This window comes from Callospermophilus lateralis, chromosome 13 (assembly GCF_048772815.1).
Source record: "Callospermophilus lateralis isolate mCalLat2 chromosome 13, mCalLat2.hap1, whole genome shotgun sequence".
NCBI lineage: Eukaryota > Metazoa > Chordata > Mammalia > Rodentia > Sciuridae > Callospermophilus > Callospermophilus lateralis.
In genome coordinates this window covers 76,768,762-76,791,398 of record NC_135317.1, presented here as the reverse complement: position 1 = coordinate 76,791,398, position 22,637 = coordinate 76,768,762, and the positions used below count along the sequence as shown (strand labels likewise).

At 49.0% G+C, this 22,637-nt stretch overlaps 1 protein-coding gene across 2 annotated transcripts in view; it reads left to right on the top strand.

Moving 5' to 3' along the window:
* The window catches only part of Tmcc2 (transmembrane and coiled-coil domain family 2), a 42,768-nt gene that overhangs the window by 4,750 nt on the left and 15,381 nt on the right, over nucleotides 1-22,637 (top strand). For both annotated transcript variants that reach the window (XM_076831525.1, XM_076831526.1), the window contains one exon: nucleotides 9,525-10,064. In XM_076831525.1, coding sequence (XP_076687640.1) covers nucleotides 9,525-10,064 — 540 coding nt within the window. The remainder of the gene's footprint in view (nucleotides 1-9,524; nucleotides 10,065-22,637) is intronic.

Below are 22,637 nucleotides of genomic sequence, written 5' to 3'. Positions count from 1 at the left end.
CAGTTTAAATGACAAAAGCAGAACAGACACCTCATCTGCTCATTGTTCAAGTCAAGAAAAAGAGCATTGATGTCCCCAAGAAGCCACTGCTTGCTTTTCTTTGTTTCTTTGTTTCTTTCTTTTTTTTTTTTCTGTTGTTGTTTGCTTTACTTTTTTTTTTTAAAGCCCAGTGCTTTGTTAAAGTTTGTGGGTCTCAGTTTCTCCCCTCCTCCTTTTTTTAAATTTTATTTCTTAGTTGTAGCTGAACACAATACCTTTATCTTATTTATTTATTTTTATGTGGTGCTGAGGATCGAACCCAGGGCCTCACACATACTAGGCAAGCGTTATACTGCTGAGCTACAATCCCAGCACCCCTCCTTTTTAATGAGAAGGAAGACAAGCTACTTCATAGGAATATGGGTGGGATAAAGGCATGTGTGTCCTAGGGTTCCGGGAGTCCCCAGATGGTGGGGTCTGTCTGACCTTGCTGCAATTGAGGCTCCTAGTTCTGCTTTGCAAGTGACAGGTTCAGTTTGGAAAGTTCCTGCAATCCTATGGCAGCTGGAATCCTGGGGTAGATTTCATGGGTGGAATTCAGTAGATCTAAAAACAAGGAAGTGGGAAAGATGTTCTTTTGCAATGGGCACTGCCTTTGCCTCCAGGTGAGCTCCCAGGCCAAACAGGTAAAATACTTGCAGGAAAAAGTCGCCTTAGTTTAAGGGTGCTTCAAGCATCAGGCTGTGAATCAGAAACAGGTTTAATCAGGAAAGGTAGAGAGGGGGAGGTGGGTTTAGAGCAAGCCATTAAAGAAAGGGCAAAACATTAATTACCAAATATGAAGAGAAGGGCTTTCTAACTGGAGGAAGTGACATGGCAAGTGCCAATGGCCCCTTTGTGGGTCCATTGCTCTGTCCCCTCAGCTCTTGAAATAGTCAGAAACAGCAGAGGGTAGTGGGGAATGTGAAGGTGGCCAGTGCCCCTCTTCTTGCACCTGCAGTGAGGTGGGCAGAGGGCCCTGAGGCCCAGGATTGCCCCACGCTGTCCCCTCCAGCCTTCCATGATATTCAAAGCAGCTCTTAGGTGGGCTCTGGAGGAACTGGTGACTGATGGGAACGCATGTGGCAAGTGAAGCTCTCTGTTCTCCTGCCACATATTGGGTTCTAGATTCATTCCCAGCTGCCCTAGTTGCAGATCAGTGTTTACAGAATGTGCTGCTTTTTTGTGTCTCAGCTGCCAATCCCATTAGCAAGAATGTGTCCCTCAAGAAGGACTTGAAGCATCTGATAGGACCCGGATTGGGGGCTTAGAAGAAAGCCCGGGGTGTCAGGGGCTGGGGAAACTCAGGCAGTTGGTCTCTGGTAGTCTTTGAGCCAACTCACAACTCAGCTCAACTCTCAGCTTTCCTCTGAGCAATGGCATCTCCCTTGGAATTCCCCGGGGACTAGGATGGTGCATTTTTGGAACGAGGCCATGGCTGGACAATGTCCACCTTTGTCATCCAAACACTGAAGTCACTGTCCATGTTAAGGAGTTAGAACAGAACTGTTGGGGGAGAGAATAGCAGGTATGTTTTGTGAGTATGTTAGAAAAGTAATATTTGACTCTTCAAACCAAACCACTAAAGGCTTCCTTATTCCAGCCAAGTTCACTGAAGGATGAACACCCCGTGTGTTAAGGGTGCAAGTGCACCGAACTCTTTGTGAAGGCAGTGAACACATTCTGACCGTTTGGTCTGTATTCATCTCCCCCCAAGCCCGCTCAGTCTTGACACTTACAAGGATGATAGTCTGAGTCAAGTGTGCAAGCGACAGCAGAAGGGATCTCAGACACAAGAAAAAGGTGCCATGGGCTGAGACTTGCCTCGCATGCGTGAAGCACTGGGTTCAATCCTTAGCATCACACAAAAATCAATAAATAAATATATTGTGTCCATCTACAACTAAAAAAAATATATTAAAAAAAAGAAAAAGCTGCTTGACTGGGCATTCTTAATTTGGGGGAAAAATCAAGTATGGAAAAGGTATTTGCTTAAGATTTAAAAATGGTTTTGTGGACTTGGAACAAACAGTTAAATAGCAGTCACCATGTTTGCATTGAGGTCTTTACAATGCAAAGGGACACAGAGATGTAGACACCAAGCCCCTGACCTCCACTCCCTGGAATTCTCATCAAGGATTCTGTCCATCAGTAGGTGAGAAGTTGGATCAGGTTAGAAAGAGCCCTGGAAGCCATGTCACATAGCGGGCTCACGATTAATTGCAAAATAGGTGGTACAGATAAAGAGCATGCAAGAGTTCAGAGCAGAGGATGATGGAAGCCGACTGGTGTGATCACAGAAGGCTTTATGGAGCTGGGAGATGGCAAAGGACAAAGAGGACTGGAAGAGGCAGAGAGGGTGCACCGAGGCGGTAACTAATAAAAATCTACTACAGGGCTGGGCGCTGTGGCGCACACTTATAATCCCAGTGGCTCGGGAGGCTGAGGCAGGAGGATCAAGAGTTCAAAGCCAGCCTCAGCAGTTTAGCAAGGCCTTAAGCATCTCAGTGAGACCCTGTCTCTAAATAAAATATAAAAAAGGGCTGGGGATGTGGCTCAGTGGTTAAGTGCCCTGGGTTCAATCCCTGCTACAAAAAAAAAAAAAAAAAATCTACTATTTTATGTTGGTGTATGTTGAATCAGTTCCATCCTAAAGTCCTTGTGGTCGGGTGACCTTTCTTGGCTTGCGTGGGTTCCAGGCAGACCTCTCTAAGCAATAATAGAACAGGGAATGAAAATCATTTTGGGATGAGAAATCATTTGTCCTTGAGTTGAGATCCACTTTTTAATGTCAACTGTGATGCTGGGGAAGAGAAAATGATTTTAAAAAATCTCTCATTGCTGTGTTTCTAATAGAAACCCCAAACAAGCCTGAGCCAGGCAGCTGCTCCCTCTCCTTCATCACCTTGGTCACCAGTGGTTCCTGTCCCGCACCACCCCCCCACCCCAGGCTGCCCACCCAGAGCTTCTCAAGGGCAACTGGAGACTTTCACAATCCACTCTGGATCCTGACAGTAGAATTCTGTGGGTTTTTACATGATTAGCTCTGTAATGCTGGCCCTGTTTCCATAGAGACCCTATAAATAGAGGGAACGTTGGCGACCTAGGCTTGCAAAGGCTCAGGGTGACCCAGTCACCCCGCCAAACCCTGGCAGCCATACCTTTGTTGGGGAAGAGGGAGCTTCACACCCAGGTGGGAGGAAGGGCCATGCAGTCATCTGCCAGGCAGGATAATTATCTGTAGGTTAGTGTGACTTTCTAAGATCCTTTCAGCTTTTCTGGAATTTGTTGAGAGCAAATTGGAAACTGCTTATGGCCATTTTTACCCAGATGGTGCCAAAGTCATTGTACTTCCAGGCATTTTCCTTTGGGCTTTGTGAAGCTGTGTTTGCAGAATTTGGAGCAAACTTCCCCTTTAGGGACCCACACCCAGGGAGGAAAACGGATGAAGCCTAACTGTTCAGAAACCACAGGCTTCTCTGGAAGGATCTCTCCGAAACGATCTAGTCCACCCAAAGACAGTTGCAGGGAGGAGACAGTGCACTTCCCTCACTGTCCTCCCGGGTGTCCACAGCTCATCCTGGGAAGCGCCCCTTCCTGGCTCCAGGCTGGGGACACTCTTCTTGCTCCCTTCCCACGGCTGGTGAGAGCTCTGTTTGTGTTCCACTTCTAACTCGACAGCTCAGCTCTTTTCCTAATGCATGGCTTCGTTGGCCACCAAAATGGTTTTTTGGCAGCTGGAGAAAAGCAAAAGTCAGTGTGGAAAAGCAAGTGACATTTAGTAGCTGGAACCTGTTAGTCAGAGCAGGTGGTGCTTTCTGCTGCGTTGGCGGCTAAGTTCCCTCAAGCTAGTCACCATGGTTTTCCTCACTTTTGAAACTTGTGGCTGGTTATGTGTATGTGCTGAGTTTTTTCTTTTTTTCTTTCTTTCTTTCTTTTTTTTAAACACTTACCGTATTATGTTAAAACTCCTTAACTGTCTCCTCCCTGACACCCACGTGCAGAGGCAGCCCAGCCCGTGTGTCACCCTGCTGTTCTTGCCTCACACCTTGAACACGGGGGACCTTTCCCCCCATAAAGTTCTTTGATTTTTTTTTGTTGTTGTTGTTCTTTTCCCTCTTGCCTTCTGTGGACCTTATTATGAGTCCTCAGTGCTGCTGGAGCAAGAGTCCTGTGGTCACCTGGTCACCACCCTTGGCTTGCTTTCACCTGCAGAATAACTGAGGTGGTGGGAGCGGAAGCCCTTGTGATTGAAGGTCTCGTCCAGGTCCTATAATGTGTCCACAAGTACGATTCAGGGGTGTAGAGCCTTTTGACCCAGGCGTTTTCATTCGGTGTGGACCCTGCCTTGGGCACTGTTCGTGCAAACACTATGTCTGGTTTTGCCTTGCAGTCAGTATGTGGGGCCAATAAAGCTAAATTAAAAGTTGGGGACTCATCAGTGTGGTTTGGATGAACTGCTCAGCTGTGTTGTGCCTCGGTTTCTTTGCCTGCAAAATGGAGACACTGACAGTGCTATCAGCTTGGAGGGTTCTTGTACTCTCCATCAGAAGGATCCAATTAAGGCTCAACTACCTTACCACCAGAAGACAACTCTTTTTTTTTTTTTTTTTTGGTACTGGCATTGAACCACTGAGCCACATCCCCAGTCCTATTTTGTATTTTATTTAGAGACAGAGTCTCCCTGAGTTGCTTAGTGTCTCACTTTGGCTGAGGCTGGCTTTGAACTCAAGATCCTCCTGCCTCAGCCTCTGGAGCCACTGGGATTACAGGTGTGTGCCAAGGAGCCCAGTGGGAACACACTATTTTTTTTTCTTTAATATTTTTTTAGGTGTCATTGGGCCTTTATTTTAATTACTTATATATGGTGCTGAGAATGGATCCCAGTGCCTCACACATGCTAGGCAAGTGCTCTACCACTGAACCACACCCTCAGCCCCCGGGAACACAACTCTTTATTGAGATTTCTTGTTTGAGCTGAAGGGAGATGCAGCACTGACCAAGAGGGAGTCACACTGGCTCTCTGGACAAAGGAAAGAGCTTTTATTTTCTCTCAAAGGAGAGAGTTGCATTTGTGTGAAAGGGTGGTGGGTTAGAGTTTAGGAATCTAAGTTGGCATTGGGTGCCTTTTTTAAAAAACTTTTTTTATGTGTTCTAATTAGTTATGCATGAGAGAAGAATGCATTTTGATTCATTGTACACAAATGGAGCACAACTTTTCATTCTCTGGTTGTAACGACATAGAGTTGCACCACACGTGCTGTCATACATACAGGGTAATGATGTTCATCTCATTCCACCATCTTCTTACCCCCCATACCCCCCCTTCCTCCCTCCCCTTTGCCCAATCAGAGTTCCTCCATTCTCCTCGTGCCCCGCCCCCATTATGGGTCAGCATCCACTTATCAGAGAGAACATTCGTCTTTTGGTTTTGGGGGATTGGCTGACTTTGCTTAGTATGATATTGGCATTGGTTGCATTTTAAAAGGTGTTTTTCTTTACCTGGATGAGAACTTAAATCTTGAGGGAGGGATAGTCAGCCAGTCATCCCTGACACCAAGTGTTCCATCTCCCATATTGATGTCGTGTCCTGCATAAACATCTTTATCCTGTGATAAAATGATTTGCTGCAGCTGTTAAGAGAACATATAGAACTGGGCTCAGTGGTGCACGCCTGTAACTCCCTATAACTAGGGAGGCTGAGGCAGGAGTTTGAGGCTAGCTTCAGCAATTTAGTGAGACTCTGTCTCAAAATTTAAAAAAAAAAGGGCAGGGGATAAGGCTCAATGATGGAGCATTCTTGGGTTCAATCACTAGTATCTAAAGAGAGAGAGAGAGAGAGAGAGAGAGAGAGAGAGAGAGAGAGAAAACACACAGGAAATGGAAGAGAACATACATGGCAAATAAAACGTTAAGGATCCTGGGAATTTGCTGTTTTGGTGACTCAAGTAGTTTTATCCTTTGTGTTGTTTGTCCTTGGAGAGTCCTGGCGATAACACCCTAATGATGCACTTGGTCTCTGAAGCTGATAAGGTCAAGTGTGGATAAGTAAGCCACACACCTCGCTCATAATAGCTGATAAGCTATGAGTTGGGTCCCTGGATCCCATCTGCCCTTCTGGAGGGCAGGAGGGGCTGACTGTCTGGTTCCTCCCTCAGAGTTTTTGCTCTCTTAAGGGGAGTTGTTTTTCATGGAGGTCTCAATACCATGGTCTGTAACATTTCCAGCTCCTGAGATGAGGTCAGTGTCAGGTTAGAAGGGCAGCACAAGTTGGAAAACACTTTTGATAATTTATTTTATTTTTATTTGGGGGGTACTAGGGATTGAACTCAGGGGCACTTGACTACTGAGCCACATCCCCAGCCCTATTTTTTGTATTTTTATTTAGAGACAGGGTCTCATTGAGTTGCTTAGAGCCTCACTTTTGCTGAGGCTGGCTTTGAACTCGTGATCCTCCTGCCTCAGCCTCCCGAGTCACTGGGATTACATGCCCAACTGATAATTTATTTATTTTTTATTGTATTTTATTTTTTTGGTACTTGAGATTGAACCTGGGGTGCTTAATCACTGAGCCACATCCCCAGCCTTTTAAAATATATATATTTTAGTAGTTGAATGGACCTTTATTTTATTTAATATGTGGTGCTGAGAATTGAACCCAGTGCCTCACACATGCTAGGCAAGTGCTCTACCACTGAGCTACAACCCCAGCCCCTCCCCAGCCTTTTTTGTGTTTTATTTAGAGACAGGGTCTCACTGAGTTGCTTAGCGCCTCGATAAGTTGCTGAGGCTGACTTTGAACTCGAGATCCTCCTGCCTCAGCCTCCCAAGCTGCTTGGATTACAGATGTGCACCACTACACCTGACTCTGATAATTTGTTTTAAAAATAAACTGGCTAAGGATTATAGGGTCGAAGGCAAATGGCAGACAGGGATGGCCCCAGCATCTCTCCCTGGGACCTCCACCAGATTCCCAGGGTAAGGGAAAGGATGTGCCTGGGGACCTTGCTTGTAAGGGGAAATGCTCTCCCTGAGGGAGAGAGCACAGCAGCCTCGGTGTTGGAGAAGCCAGTTTTGGAATGAGGACAGGAGAAAGGGATCTGCAATGAAATGCTAGAAAGACAGTTTGTAATATGTAATGTGACCATTTGGCAGAAGCAACTGGGCAAAGGCCAGAGCCAGCTGGCCCCATCCGGGATGCCTGGAGGGCGGCCTTGCATCAGCGTGGGCCTGAGAACCAGGGTGGTGCGCTAGCTCACCCCGGTCTGGACAGCACAGGATCTGGTCCATCCGAGCACCTGGCAGCGTGTGCTCCACCGTCCACTCTACCTTGGGCGCCATGGTTCTTCCCAGAGCGGATTCAGGCTGGCTGTGAGGGAATGGTGACTCCTATGGGAAACCTGGTACCATGCCACCTTCCATCTCCAGGACTGCCCTCAAACAGAGGTCCTTGAGAAGCAATAATGTTTCCATCTGTAGGTGGAAATGCTGCAGTTGTTGCTTTTATTGGCATCTGGGGGAATCAAATAAAATCACGCTGGAGAAAAGGTACCTGGAACACAGCAGACCCTCAGCTCGTGGTGAGGTGGGAAGGGCGTAGCTGGCCTGTGAAATGGTGATGTCAGGGCCTCACCCACTTTGAAGATTGCAGGGAGATGCAATGAGAAGAAAAATGAAAACCGGACCCAGTTATTTGAATGAGAAGTAGGTGTGCTAGTTCCACAAACTCAGCACTAAGGTGTAAAGTAATGAAAGAGTAACATCAGCTAATTCAGAAAACAGATAATTTTTTTTCTTTTGTAGTACTGGGGATTGATCTACCACTGAGCCACATCCCCAGCCCTTTCTGTTTTTTATTTTGAGATAGGTTCTCGTTAAATTGCTAAGGCTGTCCTCAAATGTGCGATCCTCCTGCCTCAACCTCCCTGGTAGCTGGGATTACAGGTGTGTACCATCTTGCTCAGCATAAAATGACTTTTTTTCTTGATTTCTGCATCATCTAAGTTTTCTGCTCTCTGAGTTTGTTTCTGGGAGCGGGGATAAGGGGAGAAGAAAAGAATAAAGGAAAGCTAATTTGTATAATTTGGGGGGAATTTTTTATGAAGGATCGTGGCCTTGAGATGATGGTAGTTCCTCCAAGGTGAAAACCTACTCTGACTTAGTAAGCCCACATGGCTGGTTCTGGGGTTCCCTCTTAGGAGTTAAGAGTGTGGGATCTCACCTCATCTCCTGAGTCCCACTCTTCTTCCTGCAGCTCTGAAGCTTTTGCAGAGGGCTTGGCCTGGCCTGGCCAGATAGGCCAATCCTGGACAGAACAGCTGTCTGGAATTATACCACAGCTGCTGCATCCACCCTGAAGTCCATCCAGTGGCCTGACTCCCAGTAGTGCAGCCTGAGGGGCAGCTGGGGAATCTCAGCAGCAGCGCTAGAAGGAAGGGCGGAGCCAGGGCAGCACTGGACCCCAGGGCATCTTTGCTTTCCTCCAGTCTACAGGAAAAACCCTCATTTATTTGTCTAGCAGGTTCTGATGTTTATACTGAAGAATTGCTTATGTTACTGACTATGCTATATGATAGGCTCTAAAAGTAAAGTTTATTTCATTTCCAACTACATCAGGAATTAAATTGACCACATATAGCAGAAACTGGGGCTAAAGACATGTAGCAAAAGGTAGGTTTGTTTATTTCATGTAATAAGAATTTCAGGGTAGGCATTCATGACCAGTTTGGTGGCTCCACAGGCCACCAAGTCCCCAGATCCATCTTTTGAGCTTCACCATTTGTGTGTTAACTTTCATCATTAACTGTGTCACTTTGTGGTTGCAATATGATTGCTGCATCCCCAGACTTTTCCCTCCACATTCCAGATAGGACAAAGAAGGAAGGGCCGGTGCCTTTATCAGGAAAGCAGAAGTGTTTCCAGGAAACTTCACTCTGCTTTTCTTTGGCCCAAACTGTGCCAACTGCAAGGGAGTCAGATGAAGCAGAGGCTTTTAGTGAGGCACAGTAAGGCCTTGAAGTTTAGCTGGTAAGAAAGAAAGGGAAATAGATATTGGGTGGACAGTTAGCTCTGCCGGCTACAGCAGAATAACCTGCTAATATGACTCTGATTTTTCCAAGGAGTGTCACAATGAGACATCTTTGGAAATGGATGCTTGGTGGTCTGAAAGAGCCTCCTGCACTTGAAGCAGGGTCTAACTTGGGGCTGGGGGGAGATCGGCCTGGAGGAATACAGCTCTGGAGCCAAGTGCTACTTGTGTGTACCCATAAGCCTCAGACTGAAGCCCTAGAGCATCATTCATAGAAACCCTGAACCTATTCTGTGGGGCTGTTTCTTTGGGAATGAAAAAGTGGTTCAGGAATGCAACTTCGTGCAGGTGACTTTTTAGGCAGCTGCTGTAGGAGATACGCGGGTCTTCCAAGGCCAGAGCTCCACCTTCATCGCCCACCGAATAGGCATTCAGGAGCTTTCCACTCACCAGGCTTCTTCATCTCTTTCCCCTTAAGAAAATCCAGCAGCTCTCCGAGGGCTCCATGTTTGGCCACGGACTGAAGCACTTGTTCCACAGCCGCCGCCGGTCGCGGGAGAGGGAGCATCAGGCGTCTCAGGATTCCCAGCAGCAGCCGCCGCAGCAGGGCATGTCTGACCATGACTCCCCGGACGAGAAGGAGCGCTCTCCAGAGATGCACCGCGTCTCCTACGCCATGTCCCTGCACGACCTGCCCGCACGGCCCACCGCCTTCAACCGCGTGCTGCAGCAGATCCGCTCACGACCCTCCATCAAGCGCGGTGCCAGCCTGCACAGCAGCGGAGGGAGCGGCAGCGGCGGGGGCAGCAGCCGGCGCACCAAGAGCAGCTCCCTGGAGCCCCAGCGGGGCAGCCCCCACCTGCTGCGCAAGGCCCCCCAGGACAGCAGCCTGGCCGCCATCCTGCACCAGCACCAGTGCCGTCCCCGCTCCTCCTCCACCACCGACACCGCCCTGCTGCTGGCCGATGGCAGCAATGTGTACCTCCTGGCCGAGGAAGCCGAGGGCATCGGGGACAAGGTGAGGTGGGGCAAGAGGAGCACCTCAGGGTGCGACTTAGGGACAAGAGCCACCTGCTGAGTGGCCTTGGGACCTGGGGGAGCCAGACGGGGCCATGGCTAGCGGTACTCACGCAGGCTGCCATTCGTGCAGTTATCTGCCTTGGTTGCAGGAGTCACAGGTATGGGCAAAAGGAAGAGAGGATTCTCCAAGTGGCTAATTTTCGTTCGTTTGGGGATTTGTTTTCAGAATGATGTTTTGCCCAGGCTGATATTAATTTTGTTTTATTTTCCTTAAACATGCTATCAAGAGGCAGTGATTGTTGTAGTTAAAAGCTCAGAGGCCGGCTGGGGTTGTGGCTCAGTGGTAGAGGGCTTGCCTTACATGTGTGAAGCACTGGGTTTGATACTCAGAACCACATTTTAAAAAAAGAAAAATGAAGTTATTTAAAAAACAAAACAGAGGAGCGATTGGGTGCATTGCTGCACATCTGTAATCCCAGTGGCTTGGGAGACAGAGGAAGGAGGATCACTAGTTCAAAGCGAGCCCCAGCAAAAGCAAGGCGCTAAGCAACTCAATGAAACCCTGTCTCTAAATAAAACAAAATAGGTCTGGGGATGTGGCTCAGTGGTCCAGTGCCTCTGAGTTCAATCCAAGTACCCCCACCAAAAAAAAAAAAAAAAAAACCGAGGAGAGCAAAGCCTGGTTCTGCCACTTTCTTAGCAATATTTGTCACTTCTTTATACCTCAGTTTCACCAATTAAAAATGGAGATAATGAGAGTATAGGTTTTGGAGGGTTAAATGAGTTAATATAAGTAAAATACTTGAAATAGGACCTGGCATGATATCATACATATATATATATATAATTTTTTTTTTGGTAGGGGGCGGTGTACCCGGGATTGAAGCCAAGGGCACTTAACCACTGAGCCACTTCCCAGCCCCTTTTTATATTTTATTTAGAGACAGGGCCTCATTAAGTTGCTCAGGGCCTTGCTAAGTTGCTGAAGCTGGCTTTGAACTCCAGATCCTCCTGCTTCATCCTCCCAAACCACTGGGAGTAAGGCATGCACCACTGCACACAGCTCATTTTTATAATTATTGCCAATCAAAGGAGATGGAGAAGAAATCCATGAAGCGTTGTTTGGCAAAGAGCTGGCCTTGCACTTCATGAATTTATATATTCATGCATTTATTCATGTAACAAATATTTATGGAATACTAATGATGTGCTATCAGAATGAACCAGCTGGCATTGCTGTCCCCTGCTTCTCACTGTCTAGGGGAGAGACAGATGTGTGAGTGATGGGTGAACAGAGTAGCAGGATGGACACTATGGGAGCTTCTGGGGAGAGCCAAAAGTGAGAGGGAGGGGAGTTGGCCAAGACTTTCTGGAGGAAAAAATAATCTGAATCTTGAAGGAATACAACTTAGCCAGGAACAGGACTGGGAGGGCACAGGGTGTACAGCAAAATCTCACCATGTTGAGTAAAGCGATCAAGGCTATTGGAAAACTGGAGAGAGGAGGTCCCTGTGGGGCTTAGTGTAGACAGCAGATTGGGAAGCGGGGACAGGACTGGAGTCAACCCATTTTGGATGCTGTTGCAGTCTAGATTGCAGCAGTAGGGATGAAAAGGAGGAGACCAATTCAGAAGACATTTAGGAGTTAGAATGGAAAGTGCTAGGTGGGAAAGTGGGAATGGAAAACAACGGAAGGGAAGGAGTAGCCCATGCTCCGGGATGGAGCTGAACAGCTTTAGGAAGGGTGTCGTTCTCTGGTTGAGGAATCTCGGGAGCAGGAGCCATTTCTGGGGGAAGGTAGTTCAGCTTTGGACTTGTTGAGTTGCAGGCACCTTTGGGAGCTGTCCAAGAAGAGAGCCTATGGGCCATATGGTCAATGGGGTAGAGGTCTGGGCTGGGGCTAGAGCCTGGGAGTCGAAATCCACACTGAGGTTGGATGTGGGTGAGATTCTTGAAGGGGTATGTGTCAAGTGAGAAGAAGGCCAAGGACAGATGGAGCTAAAATGGAAGGGACAGGTGGCCAGATCTGACCCGCCACTTCTGCCACTGACTGCTTCCTCCTCCAAGCCCCTTCCTCATTTTTTTTTTTTCAGTGCCGTCTGTCTGCAGGTTATATCTGTACATCTGGCTGCTTCTTCTCAGACTCCAGGGGTTGTGGTTTGTTTTTCCTCCAGTGGTTCTCAGCAGCTGGAGGGTAGGAGCAGAGCTGAAGTGTTGCTGGGACATCATGCTGAAAGGTGTCAGAGTGGCAGAGAAGTTAGGGGTTTGGGTTGCACAGCATTTCAAAAGGCTGAACCGTGCAGGGCTCAGTGGTGCATGTCTGCCATGCCAGCAGCTTGGGAGGCTGAGGCTGGAGTATTGCAAGTTCAAAATCAGCCTCAGCAACTTAGCAAGACCCTAAGCAACTTAACAAGACCCTGACTCTAAATAAAAAATTAAAAGGGCTGGGGATGTGGCTCAGTGGTTTGAGCGCCCCTGGGTTCAATCCCTGGTACCAAAAAAATAGTGGGGGGCTTAGAACATGAAATCTTGGCTGGCAGAGGAGATGGGAATGAAAGAACTGATAATGTGGGGAAAGGAGTTGAGGGCTTGAGGGGGTTGGAGAGCAGGTGCATTGAGAGGGATACAGGGAGAGAAACAGATGCCATTGGGGTTTAAGATTGGGAAGTAGGGAAGACAAGGCTCAAAGTGTATTTATAGAGTGGCAGACAAGGAATGAATGGAGAGATATTTAATTTGACATGACAAGAGCTGAGAGGTTAGGTCATCACATGGCTGTCCCATGACATTGAAATCCCCCAAATGTCACAGCATTCAGTAGAGAAGATGCCTGGGGAACAAATACTTTGCTTTGGGGAGCATAAGTAGGGGAGTGGCCAGGAGGGAGGAAACAGAGGAGGGCCGAGCAGGAAAGAGAACTATGGCAGGGACCTCAGGAGGGCAGGCCAATCCACAAGGGTGAAGGGGAGGGCAGCCGAATACAGTGGAATGCTGGTCCTGCTTGCAGAGTGCACGAAACTTGGGAGAGAGTCATCTCAGTCAGAGAGGACCCAGGGGAAGTGGAGCTGTAATGAGGGCCCACTGATAGACCAGGCGCCCGCCTATGGGCCAGGGAAGCTTGCCTGACATGGAAGAAGGGGTCCAGAGGATCCCTGGTGGAAAAGATGGCCAGAGTGCAAAGAAGGGAGAGGAGGAGAAACGATGGATGGTCCTGCACTGGGGGATGTGAGGCCCAGTGGGTTTCCTTTGGTCTTTTTTCTTTTCTTTTTTTTTTTTTTTTTGGTACCCGGGATTGAACTCAGAGGTGCTCAACCACTGAGCCACATCTCCAGCCCTTTTATATTTTTTTAGAGACAGGGTCTCATTGAGTTGTTCAGGGCCTCACTAAGTTGCTGAGGCTGGCTTTGAACTCACAATCCTCCTGTCTCAGCCTCCCAAGCCACTGGAATTACAGGCGTGCCCCACTGTGCCCGGCCCAGTGGGTTTTCTTGCATCAAGGTTCTCAGGGACTCTCTGGCATAAGGCCACAGATTGTCACCAGTGCATATTCAGCTCCTCATGTGTGATCTACAACTGTCCTCATAGCCGCACTGTCTGTTCCTCTAGTTCTTGGGCCTCTCCACTTTTGAAAACATTTGGAAGCTCATTCACTCAGTAAACATCGTGTGCCCGCTGCGTGCCTGGCACCGAACGGCAGCTCAGGTTTGCTTTTTGCACTTTTCCGAATCGGGCTGTGCTTTTGTAGATGTCTTTTCATGAATCCATTAAATGGTCCTGTGAGCTAGATAAGCCAGGTATAGCCCAAATTTTTAGGTAGGAAATAGATCCAAACAGGGGAGGTGACTTGCCCAAGAGCTCTGAAGTGACAGAGCTGGAGCTAGAACCTGGGTTTCCTGACCCTACGCCTAGTGCTCTCTCCCCCATGCCAGGCTGCCCCTGCACATGCCAGCCCGCAGCCACAGTCAGTGACGTGGCACAGCCTCCTCCTGTTCCACCTGGGCTGGTCCTTTGAGGTCCTCATCCCTCCTGTGGGGGACTTTCTAGAAGTCTCTGAACACCAACTATTGAGTCATATCATATATTTCACAAATGACCTTGGTTCTAGATTTCTTCAAGAAAAAAGGGGCTTTGGAGGCTGGGGTGCAGCTCAGAGGTCAACTGCCTGACTAGCAATGTGCAAGGTCCTGGGTTCAATCCCCAGCACAAAAGGGGAGGAGGAAAAAAGGACTTTGCACGTATTTTGGTTCATCTGTCGGTAGCAGAGCCTCACTGGTCAGCCACTGAGTCAGAGCTGTCCTCTTCCCTTCTTCAGCGCCACAGTGTGCATTGTCACCAGGCACCTCCCTGCTTGCCCTGTATTCAGTGTATATCCCCTAAGCACCATCTGCTTTGTGCCAGGCACTGTTCGAGGCGTTAGGGATTCTGCAGTGACTGGAGGCAAAGCCCCGGCTCTCAGGAGCTTGCATCCTAGTGAGCGGTGACAACTACATAACCTAGTGACTCTGTAATATATTTATTACTAGGAAGCAAAATAAAAAAGCAGAATAAGGTGGCAGAGGATGGTGGGGGTGGGCATGCTATTTTGACAGGCGGGTCAGAAAAAATTTCTCTGATAATGAGAGGGAGTGTATCATGTGTATCTCTGGGGAAGGGCAATTCGGGAAGACAGATCAGTCAGTGCAAAGGCCTTGAGTTGGGAGCGTGCTTACATGATCTGACTGGAGTGCAGTGAGCAAAGTGGAGCACGTGGAAGAGCCTCAGAGAGGCCCGTCAAGGTTGAGGACTGGGAGGGAACGGGGAGGACTGCGGATTGCACGAGGCCCAGTAGACCAGGAAAAAGACTTGGGATTTTTTTTTTTTTTTTTTTTTTTTTTTTTTTTGAGTGAGATGGGAAGTCATTAGGAGGCTTGGTATTCATGAATGACACCTTGAAAAAGATCACTCAGGGGCTTGGGTTGTGGCAGAGCGCTTGCCTAGCCTGAGTGAGGCACTGGGTTCAATTCTCAGTATAAATAAATGAATAAATAAAACAAAGGTCCATCGACAATTTAAAAAATATTTTTTAAAAAATCATTTTAGGCTGTGTGGAGAATAGACTGTGACAGTGTGACAGGGCTGAGCAGGGTGTCTAATTAGACAGGGGCAAGGTGACAGTGGAAGTGGTTGTTAGGGGCAGGGAGGGACAGTGGGAGGAGTGGCAGGACTCTGGATTTGCTTCAAGCATCAAGCCCAAAGGTTTCCGATGGATTGGACACAGGGCATGACAGAAAGGCTGGTTTGCCGGTTTTAGGCCAAGCAGATGGAAATACGAAATTGCCATGAACCCAGTCACAGAGGAAGACGGAAAATGGAACAGATGCTCTGGGTGAGGGGCTTGTGGGGGGTAGAATCAGAGCTAGGTTTTGGATATGTTAAGTTTGGAATGGCTATGAACTGTCCATGGGGAAATGCCAAATAAGCAGTCAGTTGAACCAGTCTGGAGTCCCGGGGAGAGATCCAAGCTGAGGCATAAATTTGGTAGTTGTCAGCATATAGATAGTATTTAAAACGACGGGACTGCACCATTTGCAAGCCTCGCTTCCCCTGGGAGAGGTGCCATCTAAGACTGAGCTCTGGGTGCGTCGGCCTGGTGGGAGTGTGGCCTGGTGAAATCAAGAGCTGGAGGTGAAGCAGGCTGCTCAGCCCTTAATGAGCAAGAGCTGTGTGCACAGCAGCCCGGCCCACCTCTCCAGGGTGAGTCAGTGAATACACCTTTAAAAACCAAATTAGAAAGATCTTGTCAAGCCTGGGTCTCTAGTACTGCAGCTATTGAAGAGGAGGGAAAACTTGAGCTTTGTAGCCTCCGGTCATCTAGGGCTCCCAGGAAGGTCCCTGGCTGCTAGAGAAGACAGAGGGTGTGGGGGGTGGGTAGGCAGCGGGCACCTTGGGAACCTGGCAAGTGACTTTGATGTTTGCCGACAGGGAATGGGGGGTTCTGAACTGAGGCAGGCACATCAGCTGAAGGGCTTTACCACGTGGCTCCTGTTGGATCTTTTATACTATCTCTGAGATGCCTGGAGAGGAGGGAGGCTTCTGCTCTTGCTGTCACCCAGAGGCTCTTGGGTGATCTGGCTGGGGGTCGGATGTTTTTTCCTGTGACTATTCTATATCCTTCTTTGGAACTTTCAGCTTTGTTCCCTGTCTTGCCTGGCTAATCTTAATGACATACCGTGAAGTTGGCGGAGCAGGTGGTATTATCTCCCATTTTACAGATGAATAGACCGAGGCCTAGAGGAAAGGAGAGCCTGCATGTTCAGGGAAGCCAGCTAGGTCTTGGCAGAGAGGAGACTAGATCCCATGTTTCCAGTCTGCTCACAAGACCCAACTGAGATCTGAAGTCATTAAAATAGACAGGGACCATTTCATGCAACACCCCCAGGGAGCAAGGGGGATGACTTTGTCTCTTGGTTGCTATTTCTTCTTCATGGGCATGGCCCTGGGGGTCCTGAGGAGAGAGAGGTGCTTTCATGTCCCATGGGAAAGGGACCTTCCAGCCATCGGGTGAACCCTGAAGCCTTGTCTGCTGACTCCCCCAGACCCAGGGGCCATTGGTTGGTGTGAGAAGCTGCGGTCTCTGGGGCATGAATAGGAAGCATTCTTCTTTCTAGTAAACACAGCCCACATGCTCTCTGCAGACTCCCTGGCGATTACTAGCATCTATTTTTAATTCATAAGCCTCCCCCACTGCCCACACCCCTTGCCATTGTTCAGCGCTCACCAGCTGGCTTTGGGACCAGAGGCGACCTGTCAGGGGTCGAGTTACCCAACCAGCCTGGAGGCAGCCAGAGCAGAGTGCCGAGGCTCGTCCCAGCCCCCACCCTGAAAAAGCAGGGGACCTTGAGCCTCCAGGGGAGCAGGGTGTGACAGCGCAGATAGGGGCTCACATCCAGAAAAGCAGCTCAGCCTTGGTCCTGATCATTTGGCCATCATTTGTTCCTTCCAGACCCATTAGCTGCCTTTGAAGTTGGGCTGTCAGTTGTTTCCTTATAAAAACAAACGAAATTTGTCCTTTCAGCCTCACCATTCTGCTTTCTACTATGTGTGTGACACTGAAAAAGGTAACTACACTCTCTGTCTTAAATATGTAAAGTGGTGGGGTCCTTATTTGTTGGTGCACTGGGACATTGCAAGTGAGTAGAGAGTGCTGCCCCAGCCTCTGGGAAACAGGCCCAGGAGGCTGAAGGAGGGACCGCTGGCTGGAGCTGGGCCACTTGGCTTTTCAGAAAACAGATGAGTTCCTGACATGGCGCCCCATTTTTTTTCTTGTCTTCTTTTTGTTCTGAACAGCAGCTCCTGGAAAATGAGGAATCAGAGGGCTTATAGTCCCCTTCTCCCTTCCCTTCTGTGTCTAGAACCTCTCCCCAGCTGTCCCCACGGTCCCCGCTCAGCCTTGCCCTCCTGGGGCTTGTGCAGGATGTACCCAGGGGAGGGTGTCAAGAGGGGAATGGCACAGAGTGCTGGGGTCATGGCCAGTTCCTGACTGGGCCTCCTGTCCAGTGTGGCTGAGGAAGAGCAGCATGGGGCTGGGCCTGGTGGGCGTCTGAACAGCCTTAGCTCAGCAGCAGGAGGTCTTTTCCCATCAGGCCGACCTGCTGCCCTGGCTTTGTGGGCAGATAGGGTGCAGGGCACAGGTGAGAGTGTCTGCTGCTGAGCAGGGATGTGGTAAGAGTGGAGAGATGCTGTCCTGACTGGACGTTTGCCTGTGGCTGGCAGAGGTGTTATCTTTAGGTTCCAGATGGGGAAAGGGGCAGAGTACAGCTCATCACCTAACCCAGAGCAGATTGGACATCCTGTCCTTTCCGTACACTCCCTACCAGATTTAAACAACTGGATTTCTTCTCTGCCCCAGCATAAATAAGCACCCCTGTTTACAGGATGGAGAGCGAGGGGCCACCCTTCTTGGCTCTAGCCAAGAAGCCTGAGAGATTGGCATGCACCCAGAGGCCCTAGTTTATTTATGTCTGGGAGTCTGCTGGCTCATAGGTGGGTGTGGCCGGTCCTGCTGAGGGAGGTTTCCAAATGTGTTCCCTTGGTAATTGGGGACAGCAGACCACTGGGACCCAGGGCTGCTGCTGTGTCTGAGCTCATAGACAGAACTCAGACTTGGTTACCTGGGAGGCCACAGGGGCCTTGCTTCAGGGTTGCAGCCACCTCCTGACTCACCCGCCACTCACATACACCCATGGACATCTGGGAAGCTCAGCTGCTATCTCTGTCCCTCTCCTCTACCCCATCTCGTCTTCTTTACCCTCTTCTCTTCCTCTCTGCATGGAAATGTCTCTTGGGCAAAAGGAGAGCCAGAGGCTCTCTGCCCAACTCCCCAGAGGAGCCTTCTGAGACCATGCCACCAGCCAGGGTTCTGGCGGGCTAGGCAAGTGGCTCTGTGACTTGCCATGCGCCATTGCTCCCTGTCTCAGCAATGGTTTCCTGGGGGCCTTGGGTCCCCATGCAGAAGTAGATGCTATGGTGCCTAAACAGCTACTGTTTTCCTTTATCTGATTTTAATTTCTCTTGTTCAGGTGAAGCCCCTTGCTTTGTTGGGGTCCTATCCAATTAGAGAGGGGCCCCCAAACGAGGACTCTGCCCCCAATCTCTGACTCTAGAGATCCCAGGCAGCAGCATGCTCTTATCTTTTGGAACAGAATCTGGCTTACTTGCTTCAGCAACGCACTGGTCTCCAAAATCAACCTGTGTTCATCTGTTTCCCACTGACACCTACTGATGTTCCTTCTCAATGGAAGTATTCCATGCACTCTAGGTTAGCTCTGGCTCTGGAGCACAGAATTTCCCAAGATCCTGGGGATGAGTTAGAAGCTTCCAAGTTACTACCAAGGGACTGGGGATGTAGCTCAGTGGTAGAGTGCTTACTTAGCATATGTGAGGCCCTGGGTTCAACCCTCAGTACTGCCAAACAAACAAACAACAACAACAACAAAATATGTATATACATATTATATATATAATATGTATGTATTATCCAAGATCCAAGGTCATACCTTCTTTTTCTTCTTTTTTGATACTAGAAATTGAACCCAGGGGTGCTTAATCACTGAGCCACATCCCCAGCCATTTTCTATATTTTATTTTGAGACTGGCTCTTTACTGAATTGCTTAGGGCCTTACTAGGTTGCTAAGGCTGGCTTTGAACCTCCTGATTCAACCTCCTGAGCCACATGTGTCACTGTATCTGGCCCAAAGTCATGCCTTTTAATCCCTTTGTCACTAAACCCAGGCCACAACCTGCAGGAGAGGAATTCTGTCTTAGCCCCTGGGGGCTGAGGGGATGCTGGCGACACCAGCCAGGCTTTCACCCTCCTCCCTCAGCCTCAGCTGCCTCAGACACGCTTTGCTGCCTGCTGCCTACAGGAAGGTATGCTCAAGGTTCAGGTGTCAGCCCCCACACCAGAGCCAGTAACAATCAGCAGCAAGAGGAGCTCTGTCATGGAGCTCTGTGTGGAGCCGGCGCTGGGGATGTGAGCATAGGTACTGGGAGCTGGCGAGCACATTCTTCCCTGGATCTGCCACATCCCTGAGATGAGAAACGTGACCCTCGGGCTCCGTGAGGCAATGGAAATACAGTACCCTTAACCTGATCCCTGCTTCTACCTCTTCTCTCTTTTCGTAGGCAGTTTGGACTTTCTGTATTTACACCCACAGGGCAAAGGGCTCCGAAATAGAAGCAGAGATGAAGCACACCCGGCATTGCATTCCCCCGAGGCTTCTAGGGAATCAAGGGCCCCCCTGAACTGCAGTGTAATGCCCCTCCCACCTGCTTTTCACTTCAGGGACAGGAGTCTGGGGTGCCGCAGGCAGGCAGCTTGGCAGACTGCTCTTGGTGCCCCCAGTTCCTGTTTCCCAAATCCTCTAGAGGCCAGCTCAGTGGTCCTCCTGCTTCTTTTGACCACTTTGACCTTCCCCCAAGTCTGGTTCTAGAACATCTTTCCATCCTCTTTCCTTTCCTTTCCAGATACCCCACCCCCGAGACCCTGGAGCTGGGCTGGTATCCATAGCTAGTGAATAATTCAACATGCTCAGCAAAGCTCAGCCAGATCCATGGTGATACTGTGCCCAGGGGACCTCCTTGGGGCAGCTGGAAATGCAAACCCTGCCTTGGAAAGACAAGTGCCCCGTAACATTAACTTCATGATATAAGGTTTCTTCACTGCCTGGGAAGGCAGCTTCAGACCCAAATATTATCTGGGCCTGTGCCTGTCTGCTGACTTTGTGGGGGGCCCAGTGGCCATTGAGGGCATGCCCCCTAGGATGTGCCGGTTATGTCCCTTTGAAGGGCTTTCTGGCGTCCACAGTCTGTTGAACAGCATGTCACAGCAAAGTGCTTTCATGCACATTTCTCATTTAATCACATCAGCCTGTGGTCAGCTCAGAGCCCTTGAGTCAGCAGGAGCCCACAGGAGTCTGTGTTTCAAATCCTGTCCTTTAGAAAGGAATCCTTCTCAATCGCTCTTGGCACATAGGGTGGAGGAGAGAGCACTGTGCATCCTAAAAATTGCCCAGAAAGGAGATGCAAGTTTCTCTCTGAGTCCCTTTATCTTGAGCCTGTTCTCAGTATACCCCTCTGGTGAAGCAGTAGCTATAAAGGCGTGAAATCATCCTCTTTCTACCTGCCTGGCACACATTTTTCCTTGCCTAAAAGTGAGCCAGGTCAGTGGTTCTCTCCACTGCCCAACATCTGGGCTTGTGTCCATGCCCAGAGAGGCCTCCCTAAACAGTCATCTCCACAGCATTGGACCAGCAAAGAACCTGCAGGGGAAGAGATAGTAGCCTCCTCCTTGGAGCAGCTGGAAGGTCGCGCGTGGCTCGTAGGGCTGATGCTATGCCACAGCTTCCTGCTTGCGGGGTTCTTCTTTTCCAACTCATGTCTCTGGACCTCTCCATGTGCACCTAGGAAACACACCAACCTTGCCTAGTTCATGCTGAAGAATATTGACCTTTCTCTGTCATCTCCCCAGAGGGAAAGCAGAGACCTTTGGCAACCTGAGTTCCTAAGGTGCACCTTCTGGCCAGGCTTGAAATTCAGTGTGGGGGAGGGCATCTGAATAATGGCAGTCCCCATTTCCCAGAGGGACTGGTGAGCAGTGGGGAAGCTGTCCAAGGAGGAGTCCTCTCTGGAGACTTTCACAGCACAGGTGGGGCCTGAGATTTTCTAAAGCCTCACTTTGTATTGTAAGGCACTAAATTTAGCCGCTTTTTAGCATTAGTCTTTGCTCCTAAAACCTATGACTTCTCAGGTTTCTCACCCTACAGAATGTGTGGATTGTGCTTTTTCAATTTTTGTTTATTTTTTTGTGGTGTTGAAGATTGAACCCAGGGTTTCACACATGCGAGGCAGGTCTTCTATTGCTGAGCTAAACCCCCAGCCCTATTTTTATTTTATTTGCTTTAAAGAGAAAGAGTTGTAGGTAGAAAGATTTTTTTAAAGGCAAGGGTAGGGGAAGGGGCAAAGTTAAAAAACAAAAATATTTTTAAAGTGTTAAAGACCTGGATACATGGCGCAAACCTAGAATCCCAGCTGCTCAGAAGACTGAGGCAGGAGGATTGCAAGTTCAAGGCCAGCCTGAGCAACTTAGTGAGTCCCTGTTTCAAAATAAAATATAAAAAGGGCTGGGGGTGTAGCTCAGTGGTAAAATGCTCCTGAGTTTAATCCCCGGTACTACAAAAACCAAAAAAAAAAAAAAAACAAATTTAAAAAATAAAAAGTTAAAGAAAGAAGGGGCATGGTGTTAAAATTATGGGAAGAGGAAAAAGGATATGGGGCAGGGCGGGGGGAGATAAGGGGAACCGGCAAAAGAAAGAACTGAGCCTGCCGTCTGTGCAGGGAATGGTTTGTGCTCAGAACCGAGGCTTCCCTCCAGCCTCCTCTTCCAACATGATAGGATCCCATCTGTCACCCCCAGACTCCGTCTCCACTTGGAAGGGTAGAGAGAGTGAGGCCAGAAGCCCCCAGCCACAGCCCAGCTGCCTGGTCCTGTGGACTGAGGTGACCACCCTGCCTTTCCTGAGATGCAACCTTCATCTGAGCCAGGCCAGGGAGGAAGTGGCTGAGGGGGACAGCCAAGACTTACTAGGAAGTGCACCCAGTGACATTTACCCAGCAGCATTTTTTCTTTGCAAAAGGAAAGTTACTTTCCAGCTGGTGGTTTTGTTGTTGTTGTTGTTTGTTTGTTTATTTAGGGTTGAGGTGGGGTGGGGTGTGGATGAGTACCTGGGATAGAACCCAGGGACGCTTAACCACTGAGCCACATCCCCAACCATTTTTTTGGGTTTTATTTAAAGACAGGTCTCAATGAATTGCTTAGGGTCTTGATAAATTGCTGAGACTGGTCTTGAACTCATGATCCTCCTGCCTCAGCCTCGTGAGCTACTGGGATTGCAGGCATGCACCATGGCACCTGGTAGCAGCTGGTGTCTTTTAAGAGCCCATTATTTTAATGCCTGTGGCAGCTCTCCCGTGTCTACCTTTGCTCCATCTAGCAGCTACTTTTCTGGCTTTTTATGTCCCAGTCCAAATCTTC